The sequence below is a fragment of the Canis lupus genome, chromosome 16 (assembly GCF_048164855.1).
Source record: "Canis lupus baileyi chromosome 16, mCanLup2.hap1, whole genome shotgun sequence".
Classification (NCBI taxonomy): domain Eukaryota; kingdom Metazoa; phylum Chordata; class Mammalia; order Carnivora; family Canidae; genus Canis; species Canis lupus.
This window is the reverse complement of record NC_132853.1, coordinates 546,858-560,016: the sequence shown is the minus strand read 5'-3', so window position 1 is coordinate 560,016 and position 13,159 is coordinate 546,858. Positions and strand designations below refer to the sequence as shown.

Below are 13,159 nucleotides of genomic sequence, written 5' to 3'. Positions count from 1 at the left end.
GACTCCAGTGTGTAGCAGAGAGAAGAATCCAGGCCAGTAGTGGCAGGAGGCAAGTCCCTGGTATGGGAAGTTCCAGCCCGAGTTAGGGTGTCTTCCCACCACAGGGACATCTGGAGACAGACTTTGTTGAGAAACTCAGGTAGGCAGTGAGCCTCAAAAGAGCCTGTAAGTAGGCAGCAGGAGGACAGGCACCGGCCTCAGGTCACAAGCAGGAGGACCCAGTGCTTGCTGGGTCATCTTCAGTGGAAGAGAGGAGGATCACTGGCAGGAAAAGAGCAAAGGCATTGCTAAGGCAGCCACTCAGGCACCAGGAGCAAAAGATGGGTTACCAAAATCCAGCGACAAAGCAATCAGAAAGCCTCCAAAGACAGCTGAAGCCCTCCTTATCTAATTGGAGTACAAAGTCAAGGTCAAAGATTGCCTTGTTCCCAGTGTCAGTGGGGAGCTGATAGGCTTATAGCTTCCACCTCAGATCTGAGTGTGTCCCAGCGCCTAGGACCAGGGTCACAGGGAGGGGTCAGTGCTCCAGTTGCTTGGAGAAGGGAGGTAGAGTCTAGAGCCAGCAGAGCCTGGCACATATTTGCTCTGAGAACATGTGCTCTGGCCCAGCTAGAAACCCAGCGACTTTTGTCAGCATCTTACTGAGAGAAGAGGACATTCCTCACATCTGCCTCTGAGCCATCACCAGAGCGCAGATGCCAGCAGTTTCCACATGGGGTAGAGGGAAGGGTCAAAGATGCTTTCTCTGGCAGCTTAGATATGGTGGAGGAAACAAAAGTTTTGGTGGTAAGTGGATAGAGGGAGGTCTATACTGGTGCCCCATGGAGACAGGCATTTAGACAGGGGAGGGGTGAATCACTTGTAGCCAGTGGGTTGGAACTGTCTGGGAAGAGAAGCCACTGGATGGTAGGGTGCTTCCAGGGTTGGCTGCTTTCAGGAGAGGACTACCTGGAGACTGGCACAGAGGCAGACCTGGGGGCAGGTTTATCAGCTGGTCTGGGGACTTATGATCCACATTACAGAAGGAGCCATCACAGGTTTCAAGTGACTATGTACTCATTTTGCTAGACATTGTTTGTTTGTTTTTGAGAGGGAGACAGAGCGCAGGGGAGGGGCAGAGGGAGAGAGAGAATCTGAAGCAGGATCCACACCCACTGCAGAGCCCAACTTGTGGCTCAATCCTATGATCCCAAGATCGTGACCTGAGCCCAAATCAAGAGTCAGACGCTTAACCAACTGAGCCACCCACGTGCCGCTGGACATTGATGTTTACAAAAACTTTTCTGGGGCATTCAAACTGCACTTGTATACTTGTAGCACTTCTGCCTGTGTTGTGTGAGTCTGTCTGACCCGCTGGGGGCTTCTGAAAGAGAACCTTCCTCAGTCACAAGGGCATTAAAGGGCAGAGAGTGCCACAACCCTGGTCAGGAGGCTTCCCCTACTGGGTGTACGGTGCACATCATGGCGAGTTAAATGGATTTTAGTCTAGTACGATAACAAAGTCTTGTCAACGAAGAGGACAAAGCTTCAAAAAAAGTTGAAATTTTTATTTTGTGCACTTGGTGTTTACCTCCAGTGTTTATGACTCAAAAATTCTAATTTCGGAGGGGACTAAAAGGAAACAGCTATAATTTTCTGGGCTCATACTTGTTTCTTGGGAAACTCAGAACAATGTCCTCAGTGAGTTTTCTTTAACGTTGAAGAGTTCACGCCAGAGCACAGCTGATTAGTGCTTTTCAAGCTCCCATATTTCGTATTTAATCCTTCTATCTATCCTTCTAAACAAAAACTAAGAAGCTGGGCATTGAGATCTTGAATCTGCGATCTTCAGATTTATTGCTCTTTTTAATTTGCTGAGGGAAGCAAGAAATTGGTTATTAAAACCTTCGTTCTCAAATATTCACCTTCCGCTTCCTGAACATGTGAATTTAGAGAAATCTCATTCATTCTGATTGTGCCCATTTGGAATGGGTGATAATTTGGACATCCAAGCTGACATGAAACTTTGTGCTTTCTATTAAAAATAACTTCGCTAAGCCAATTCCTAGTGTCAGTGATGGAACCGTGTTGGCTTTTTCAGGGTAAAGGCTGTTTCTAGTCTCCACTTTCAGTGGTGATATTTGTCCGTAGAGACAAGCATGCTATAAAACTTAAAAATAATTTTTGCCTATTTGCTTAAAATTTGCTAAGGTGTACACTCAGTTTCTTTTCCTATCAGAGTTCCTAAAGGTGTTACAAGAAAAAAAAATCCACCATTCTTTTAAAATATTTTATAAGTGAGACATTTTAATATCCTCTGGGCAAAGTAATGGGATCTGATCAATGTTAGCGTCGGTATTTAAAACTGAAGAACGTCTACAGCTTCCATTTTCTCCCCCTAAACTATAAATTGTGCTATGATATCCTTTCTACTTTCTGTCCTTATTTCAAGGAGACAGATTTTATGCTGAAAGCTGTATATTTTTTTTTATTTTATACCTTGAATACTTGTGAACAATGAAAACACAGCAACTTAATTAAGCTTGTAATATAAGCAGAGTCCACTAAGTGGTATTCTTGAGAATATAAGTTGAAAGTAGTCCCAGAAATATGTGTGGTAGCCCAAAATTAAGGAGGATATTAAGTGCACAATATGAATGCTTCTCTTTATCCATTATCTAGGGGACTGACAAAGAATGGAATAAATACACTAGGTGGAAACCCATTCCTTTATATTGATGCTTCATTTTTATAAGGAGAAAAAACTATCCTCTATTACCTCGAGTTTTTCATCAATTTAGTAGGTCTTTCCAAACCATGAGTCGCCGCTGTGCGGAACTGCTCATACCTTTTTAAATCCTGTCTGCAAAAGTGACTATGTCAGGTGGGTGGTTTTAAAGGTCCTCGATCATGGCTGTTTTATAGCTAGTGGCCCACTGCTGTTCAAACCTCACAGCTTCTCTTCTCCCCAGGCATGACGGAGATGGTGCGTAAAATTACTCTGAGCAGAGCCGTGAGAATCATGCAGAATCTCTTTCCTGAGGAGTACAACTTCTATCCTCGCTCATGGATTCTGCCTGACGAGTTCCAGCTCTTTGTTGCTCAGGTAGATGGCACTCCCTCCCCGTGACCCTTGAATTCTGCTTGCAACCCGTGTCCTGGGAGCTGGGTCCTGGGTCCTGTGTGCTGGGAGCTGCGGGGAGAAGGGAGGGTCCCCAGGAAGCTGCTAGTCAGGGGAGTGTCCAGTGGTACACAATGGGTGTCGGCAGCGATCAAGGAGCTTGTAGCAGGTGAGTAGGTAGGGTGACAAGTAGGTAAACTGAAGAAGCGTGTCTTGACTTGAGGAGACTGGCCTGAGGCTGATATCGGGAGTGGGGTCATGGAGTCAGTGTTTGAAAAGCCAGGGAGACAGAGCTGCAGCAGGTGGTTGAGCCCATAAGCAGGTTGAGAGGGTTTGGGTGAATCTAGGGTGTGGTCTCCCCAGCATCCAGTGGTGTGAAATGTGGGAGGTCAGACTCTGTTTCAAGGCTAGGGAGAGTAGGGCTCATACCCTGTGGGAACCTTTAAAGTGCCCTGCTTTAAATTTATTCAGAATCAATTTTCAAATCATGCATTCCATATCAAGGCAAACTGAGCATGAAATACTTTGGAGCCTTCTCAACACTGATTGTGAAACAGTACCAGTGGGGAAGCTGAATACATAAAAGGAAAAAAGGGCCCTTTCAAAGCCTTGGCCACTGGGTTCTGTGGTCCATACCATACCTCTGAGGGTAACTGTACAAATGCACAAATGCCCATCTTATTGTGATAAGGGTAATCCCATTTATTGCTGCTGCTGTGTTTCAAGCATTGTGCCAGGAGCTTAACATTATTTCTTTCAATGCTCATAGCGATCTTGTCAAGTTGGTTGTATTATTAATCCCATTTTGTGGATGTAAAAACAGACTTTGATAAGCAAGGTGACTTGCTGGAGAAGTGGAATTTAAACCTGATTTCAAGGCCTGTGCTTTTTTTACCTTAAGATTTTATTTATTTATTTATTTATTTATTTATTTATTTATTTATTTATTTGAGAGAGACAGGGACAGAGACAAAGAGAGAACATGAGTAGGGGGAGATGGAGAGGGAGAAGCAGGCTTCCCCCTGAGCAGAGAACGTGACATGGGGCTCCATCCCAGGACCCTAGGATCATGACCTGAGCTGCAGGCAGACATTTAACCGACTGAGCCACTCAAGTGTCCCAAGGCCTATGCTTTTTATAATCTGTCTTACTGCCTGTGTGTTGTTTTGATTTTAATATTAAATGATGAAACTTGTAATAAAATTATGATTTATTAAGCACAAAAAAGCTTGAAGTGGTAATTTTTAAAAGGAAACTCTCTATGGGATGGTCATCACATGGGTTTATACATTTTTAAAATTCATCCCTTTTTAGCCTAAAATGAATGCATTTTGTCCCAGGCAAGTTATGATTCAATAAAGTTAATTTTAGAAAATAAACTCTCAGCTGCTCCCCATACTCACCCCTCAATTTCCCACTTCTGTGGCTCTGCTCACATCCTTGTCCCAGTGTGGAGTATCTTTCTGTCAATTTCTACAACTCTATATCTATCGATTTTGTGGATTTAAATGAGATACCTACCAACTGTGCCTTCAAAGTCAGGTATGTAAGAACTTTTCCATCAACTCCTAGTTCCTCTGTGTCTCCTTGTAGTCTATCCCCTCAACTTCCCCATCCCCAGCAACTGCTAATCTGCATTCTCATAGATTTGTTGTGCCTGTTCAAGGAATTCATACAAGTAGAATCATATATATATATATATATATAAATACATACATATGTATATTAATATATACAATATATGTAATATACTTTTTGAGTTTTTGCTTTTCTTTCAGAATTATATTTTTGAGATTCATCCATGTTTGTTGTATTTATCAGCCATTTGTATTTTTATTGGTGAGTAGCATTCCATTGTAATAATTTGCTTATCCATTCACCAATGGTTGGACACTTGAGCCATCTCCAGTTTGGAGATTTTATGAAAAAAACTGCCATGACTGGTCACATGCAAGTCATTTTGTGGTTATATGTTTTTGTTTCTCTTGGGTAATACCTACAAGTGAAATTTCTGGATCATATAGTATATGTATTATGTTTAACCTATAAGAACTTGCCGAACTGTTTTCCAAAGTGGTTGTACGCCCTCACCAGCAGTGTATGAGAGTTCTGCGTGTTCCACATCATTGCCAGTCCCTGGTATTATTAGCCTTTTGAATGTTAGACATTCTGGGAGATGTGTAGTCGTATCTCTTCATGGTTTTAATTTATACCTCCCTGATGACCAGATGTTGAGCATCTTCTCATAAGCTTTTTGGCCATTCGAGTATCTTCTTTTGTTACATGTACATTCAAATTTTTGCTCATTTCTATGGGCATTTTGTTTTTAAGTTGTAGGTTCTTTATATATTCTGTGTACAAGTCTTTTGTATGTGTGTTGTGAATATTCTCCTCCTTCTATATTTCCTTCTTTCTCCTTAGTTTGTTTTGTGTGATACCCAAGGCATCTTTGCCCAATTAAATGTGGTGAAGATTTTCCACTTTGTTTTTTTTCTAGGAGTTTTAGTTTTAGTTTACATTCAGGTTTAGGATTCATTTCAATATAGTTTCTGTGTATGGATCAGTGCTGAAGTTTCCTTTCTTCCATAGGGATATTCAGTTGTTCTAGTGCCTTCTGTTGTAACAATGGTTATTTCCCTCGTTGAATTAATTGCCTTGGCAACTTTGTTGAAAACCAGTTGACTATGCATTTCTGGAGCCAGTTGTTTTCCATTCTTCTGTATGTTTATTCTTATGCTAATACCACATTTTTCCAGTCAGAGTCTGGAAATCACATAGTGCAAGTCTTCCCACTGTGTTTATCGTCATAATTGTTTTGGTTATTACAGGGCCATTGCATTTCCATATCAGTTTTGTAACCAGTTTGCCCATTTCTACAAGGAAGTCCACTGGGTCTTTGATTGGGTTTGGGAATCTACAGATCAGTTTGAAGATAGCAGACATCTTTACAGTGTGACAGTGTGTCGACTCATCTAATCCATAACTTTTATCTCCATTGATTTATATCGTCCTTAATCTATCTTAGCAGTGTTTTATAGCTTTCAGAGTATTGGTCTTGCACATACTTTGCTAACTTTAGCCCTAAGAAGTTTTGTTTTTTATGCTATTGTAAATGGAATTTTAAAAATTTCATTTTCCTATTGTTTGCTGCTGGTATGAAGACATCCAACTGACGTTTTACTTTTGAACTTGTATCATATGACCTTGCACAATTCCCTTATCAGTTCTACAAGTTCATTTTTTGTGGATTTGTTAGGATTGTCTATATATACAATTAATTCACTTTTGTTTCTTCCTTTCTAATCTTATATGCTTTTTATTTATTTTATTTTTTCTTATTAAACTGCGCTGGACTAGGATTTCTAATACAACAATGAATTAGAAGTAATTACACTGGACACATCTTTGACTTGTTCCCAGTCTTCAGGGGGAAGCATACAGCTTGTCACTGTTATATGTGTTGTTAGCTATAGGCTGTTCATAGATGCCCTTTATCAGGTTGAGGAAAGTGTCTTCTGTAGTTTGCGTAAGTTTTTCATCATGAATGGGTGCTTCATCTTGTCAAATGCTTTTCAGCATCTATTAAGATGATATGATTTTTCTCTTTATTTTGATAAAATATTTTGATAAAATGATGAACCACCAATTCGTATTTTAAATATTAAGCTAAACTTGCATTCCTGTTTTAAATCTTAAAATGGTTATGATGTATGATCCTTCTTAAATACTGCTAAATTGTATTGGCTGATACTTAGGGATTTTGGTGGTGTTGTTCATTAGAGACATTGGTGTTTGATGTTTTTGGTCTTTGCATCATGCAATCCTTATTAAATGAGTTAGCAAATATTTCTTTACTGTTTTGAAAATTTTGTATAAGATGGGTATTATTTCTTTTTTTTAACTTTTTAAAATATTTTATTTATTTATTCATGAGAGAGAGAGAGAGAGAGAGAGAGAGAGAGGCAGAGACACAGGCAGAGGGAGAAGCAGGCTCTATGCAGTGAGCCTGACATGGGACTCAATCCTGGGGCCCCAGGATCAGGCCCTGGGCTGCAGGTGGCGCTAAACTGCTGAGCCACCCAGGCTGCCCTAGATGGGTATTATTTCTTAAATGTTTGATAGAATACATGATTGAAGGTATTTGGGAATGGAGCTTTCTTTCTGGGAACATTTTAAATTATGAATTAATTTTTTAATACATATAGATAATTCATTTATTTCAAGGAATTAATAATCCATTTTATCTAAGTTGTCCAATTTACTGATAAAAGTTTTGAAAAACAGTATTTCCTTATTTTTAAATGTCTTTGAGATATGTAGTGATCTACCCATTTTGTTGCTGGTGTTGTGTAATTTGCATTTTCTTTTCCTTTGTTTTTCTTTCTTTCTCTCTTTCTTTTCATATCAAGCTAGCTACAGGCTTATTAATTTTGTTGATCTTTTCAAAGAACCAACTTATTATTTCATTGTTTTCCTCTATTGTCTGTCCATTTTCTATATCATTGATTTCTACTTCTTTTGGGTTTAATTTTTCTCTTCTTCTTAAAGAAGAAACTTAAAGAGGAACTTAATTAAATTCACCGATTTTTAAGCATTAAAGCCGTAAATTTTCCTCTAAGCACTGCTTTAGCTATATCTCAGAAATTTTTGTATATTACATTTTCATTACCACTTAACTAAAAATGTTGCCTAATTTCCCTTGGGATTTCTTTGACTCAAGATTATTTAGAAATGGGTGTTTAGTTTATAAATCATTTTGAAACTGTCGCAGTATCCTTTGTTACTGATTTCTAATTTAATTTTGTTGACATCAGAGAATATATTCAGTATTACCTTAGTCCCTTTAAATTTGGTGCAAGTTGTCTTATGACCCATATATTGTTTATCTTTTTTTTAAATTTATTTATTTATCTAGAGAGAGAAAGGGAGGGGCAGAAGGAGAGGGAGACAGAATCCCAAGCAAAGTCTGCACTGAGCACAGAGCCTGATCTCACAACCATGATTTGAGCCAAAACCAAGAGATAGACCATTAACCAACTGCCCTTTCCAGATGCACCCTATATATTGTTTATCTTGATGAATGTTTCAGTTGTACTTGAAAATAATATGTATTCTGGAATTGTTTCTTGGTGTAGCATTTGATAAATGTCAATTAGGTCAAGTTGGTACTTGGTACTGTTCACATATTCCTTACTAATTTACTGCCTACTTGTTCAGTCATTTACTGAAAGAGTATGTTGAAATTCTCAAATCTCATGGTGGATTGTCTATTTCTCCTTTTAGTTATGTCTGGTTTTGCTTCATGTATTTTGGAAGCTGTTGTTAGCTTGATGATTTGACTCCATTAGAAGGTAATCTGCCTTGTCCTGAAATCTACTCTTTTTGATATTAATACAGCACCTCTAGCTTCTTTTAGCTTAGTATTTGCAGGTATATGTTTTTACCATTCTTTTACTTTTAACTTATTTGCATTTTTAAAGATTGCTTCTTGTTGACAGCATGGAATTGAGTTGTAGTCTTTTATCCAGTTTGACAATCCCTGCCTTTAATTGGTATGCTTGGCACACTTATATTTAATGCAATCACTAATATTGTTGGTTTTAAGTATACCATCTTGCTATGTCTACTATTTATCCAATATGTTTGGATTAATCAAGTATTTTTAGTGTTTTATTTTATCTCCTCTTTAGGCTTACTAGCTAAAAAATGTTTAAATTTTTAACATTTAAACATTTAAACATCTTTAAAAAAATGTTTTTAGTATTTGTCAACCCTAGAATCTAGGCTTTACAATGGGTCTGAAGGTCACATTTACCTTTAAGGATTACATATTTCAAGTAAAGTATATATGCTTCACAACAGTATACCTCTGTTCTCATCCTCATCCTTTATGATATTATCATGTAGTTTGCTTCTATGTTATAAATCCCAAAATGTAGTATCATTATTTTTGCATTGAAAAGCCAATTATCTTTTAAAAAGACTGAGAAATGAGTATATTTGTCTAATATACTCACTTATATATTTACATTTCCAGTACTCTCCATTCCTTCAAGTAGCTCTTGGATTCCATCTGGGAATTATTTTCCTGCAACTTGAAGCACTTCTTTAAACATATTTTTTTGGGACACCTGGGTGGCTCAGCAGTTGGGTGTCTGCCTTTGGCTCAGGGTGTGATCCCAGGATCCGGGATTGAGTCCCACATAGGGCTCCCTGTGGGGAGCCTGCTCCTCCCTTTGCCTATGTTTCTGCCTTCTCTTTGTGTCTCTCATGAATAAATAAATAAAATCTTTTAAAAACACATTTTTTTCATAGTACAGATCTGCTGTTCTCCCAGCTTTTGAAAATGTCTTTATTTTACCTTCAGTTTTTAATCTGTTTTGAAATAATTTTCAACTTAAAAAAATTGCAAAAACAGTATAACAGAAAGAGCTCCCACAATCCCTTCATTTAGCTTCCCCTAATGTTAACATCTTACACAATTACTGAAACTGGGAAATTAACATTGATATAACATTACTTAATAATCTACACACCTTATTTGTATTTCCCTATTGTCCTACTAATGTCTTTTTTTCTTTTCCTGGTGTAGAATCCGCTCCATGTTTACTCATTGCATAGTTGTCATTCCTCTTTAGTCTCTGAGCTGTAACAGTTCTTCAGTCTATCTTTGTCTTTCATGACCTCGACTCTTTTGAAGAGTACTGGTCAGTTTATTTTTTTACAATGTCCCTCAATTTGTTTTTTTTTTTTTGTTTGTTTGTTTGTTTTTTTGTTTTTAGGATTTAATTTATTTATTCATGAGAGACACACACACACACACACAGAGAGAGAGAGAGAGAGAGAGGCACAGACACAGGCAGAGGGAGAAGCAGGCTCCATGCAGGGAGCCTGACATAGGACTCAATCCTGGGTCTCCAGGACCACACCCTGGGCTAAAGGCGGTGCTAAACTACTGAGCCACCTGGGCTGCCCCCTCAGTTTGGTTTTATCTGATATTCTCATCATTAGATTCAAATTACACATTTTTTTTCATAAGAATGCTATAATGTGATGCTGTGACCTTCTCAGTGCAGCATATCAGGAGGCACATAATGTCAAGATGTCTCATTTCTGGTGATGTTAACTTTGATCACTTAGTTAATGTGGTTTCTGATAGGTTTCTCCACTAAAATGTTACCATTTTTCCTTTGTAGATTAAGTATCTTGTGGGGATATATTCTGAGACTATGAAGGTGGCCTATTTGTCTCATACTTTTTTTTAAAAAAGCTTTAACTAAGATATAATTGAAGTAAAATAAACTTCACATATTCGAAGTGCATTCGAAGTTTGATGTTTTGATATATGTAAAAACCCTTGAAACCATTACCACAATCAAGATAATGAACATATTCATCACCCCAAAATGTTTCCTCATGTCCCTTTGTAATCCTTCCTTTCTTCCTCTCCCTGCCTTCTACCTCCCATCACCAGGCAACCACGGATCAGCTTTCTATCAAGACTAGTTTGCACTTTCTAGAATTATATATAAATGGAATAATACGGCTGGTACTCTTATTTTTTCCTTAAAAAAATTTTTTTTTGTTCTGTCTTCTTTCACTCATTGTAATTATTTTGAGACCCATCCATGTTATAGTATTCATCGGTAATTCATGTATTTTTATTATTGAGGAATATCCTATTGAACATATAGGATATGTTCATATCCTATATACATATCCTATTGAACATATGTATAAGCAGTTTGCTTATACATTCAGCTGCTCTTAGATATTTAGATTGATTCCAGTTTGGGCCTATTATAAATAAAGATACTATGATTATCCATGTCTAAGTCTTTGTGTGGACATATGATTTCATTTCTCTTGAGTAAATGCTTAAGAATGGAGTGTCTGGATCATATAGTAGGTATATATCTGATATTAAGAAAGTATCAATTGTTAAAAAAAAAAAGTATCAATTGTTTTCCAAAATGGTTGTGACATTTTATATTCCCTTCAACTATCTATGAGCATTATAGTTCCTCCACATCGTTGCCAATACTTGGTAGCAGTCAGTCTTTTCAATTTTAGCTATTCTAATAGGTGTGTAGCCTTTTCTTATTATTTAGTTTGTATTTCCCTAGTTGTTAATGATGTTGAACATCTTTTCATGTGCTTTACCATCCAAATGCATTCTTTAGTGAAATAAATGTATTTATATCTTGTGTCCATTTTTAAAAATTGAGTATTTTTATTATTGAGTTTCAAGAGTTCTTTATGTACTTTGAATATAGGTATTTATCAGATGTATCAATTATAAATATTTTCTTCCAGTCTGTACCCTGTCTATTCATTGTCTTAACAATATCTTTTGAAGATCAAATTTTTCTTCTCTCTCTCTCTCTCTCTCTTTTTTTTTAAAGATTTTATTTACTTATTCATGAGAGACACTCAGAGAGAGGCAGAGGGAGAAGCAGGCTCCATGCAGGGAGCCCGATGTGGGAGTTGATCCTGGGACTCCAGCTTTACGCCCTGAGCAGAAGGCAGACGCTCAACCTCTGAGCCACCCAGGCATCCTGAAGATCAAATTTTTCATTCCAATGAAGTACAATTTATCAATTTGTTCTTTTATGGATCATGCTTTTGGTGTCATATGTAAGAATCTTTACCTAACCCAAACTCACAAAGATGTTTTATGCTTTTGTCTAGAAATTGTATAGTTTTAAGTTTAGATCTATGATTCATCTGAGTTAATTTTTGAATGTGATGTGAGGTATGGATTCAAGTTCACTTTTTTGGGACACTGATATCCAATTGTTTCAGAAACATTTGATGAGCATACTAATCTTTCTTTCCCAAATTGCCTTTACATTTATGTTGAAAATAGTTGCTCAAGGGATGCCTGGGTGACTCATCCTGGGATTGAGTCTCGTGTTGGGTTCCCCACAAGGAACCTGTTTCTCCCTCTCCCTCTGCCTGTGTCTCTGCCTCTCTCTCTCTCTCTCTCATGAATAAATAAATAAAATCTTTTAAAAAATAAAATAGTTGCTCAAGTATGTATGGGTGTATTTCTGAATTCTCCATTCTATTCCATGAATACATTTGTCTATTTTTATGTGAATATCTCAGTTACTGTAGCTTTTGTAATAAGTCTTGAAATCAGGAACACAAGTCCTTCAACTTTGTCATTATTTTCAAAGTTGTGTAAGTATCATAGTCTTTTGATTTTCCATATGAATTTTAGAATCAGCTTGTCAATCTACAAAAAGCCTACTGGGATTTTGATTAGGATTGCATTGAATCTATATTTCACCTTAGGTAGAATCAACATCTTAGCAACACTGAGTCTTCTGACCCATGAACATGATATATATAGCTCCTTTTATTTAGGTCTTTAATTTCTTTAGGCAATGTCTTTTAGTTTTTAGTGCATTGGTCTTTCACATTTTTTGTCAAGTTTATTCCTAAATATTTCAAATTTTGATAAATTGGCAATGTATTTTTAAACTTCAATACCTTGTTTATTGCATGAAGAAATACAATTTATTTTTATATATTGATCTTGTATCCTGAAACCTTGCTAAATCAGTAGTTTCAGTAGTTTATTTTATAGATTCTACTGGATTTTCTGTATAGATTGTCATGTCCTTACGATTTCTTACTTTCCAGTCAGCCCTTTATTTCTTTTTCTTACCTTACTGTATTGGCCAGAACCTCCATAAAATGTTGAATAGAAGTGGTGAGAGAAGCTGTCCTAGACTTGTTCTTGACTTAGGGGATAAGCCCTTAGTTTTTCATCATTAAATATGGGCTAGTTGTAGATTTCTTGTAAATGCTCTTTATTAGATTGATGAGTTCCCTTCTGTTCCTTATTTCCATGGATTTTGTTTTTAATAAGAAATGGGTGTTGGATTTTGTTACATACTTTTCTTGAGTTTACTGAGATGACCATAAGGATTTTCTTTTTTAGTTTCTTAATATGACACATAATATTGATTGATTTTTAAATATCAAATAAACCTTGCATTGCATTCCTTCAATAAATCGCACTTGGTCATGATATATTATTTTCTTTAT

At 37.1% G+C, this 13,159-nt stretch overlaps 1 protein-coding gene across 4 annotated transcripts in view; it reads left to right on the top strand.

Moving 5' to 3' along the window:
• TTLL11 (tubulin tyrosine ligase like 11) overlaps positions 1 to 13,159 on the top strand; it is a 244,872-nt gene that overhangs the window by 56,559 nt on the left and 175,154 nt on the right. For all 4 annotated transcript variants that reach the window (XM_072777781.1, XM_072777780.1, XM_072777783.1 and 1 more), the window contains one exon: positions 2,952 to 3,085. In XM_072777781.1, the coding sequence (XP_072633882.1) occupies positions 2,952 to 3,085 (134 nt within the window). The remainder of the gene's footprint in view (positions 1 to 2,951; positions 3,086 to 13,159) is intronic.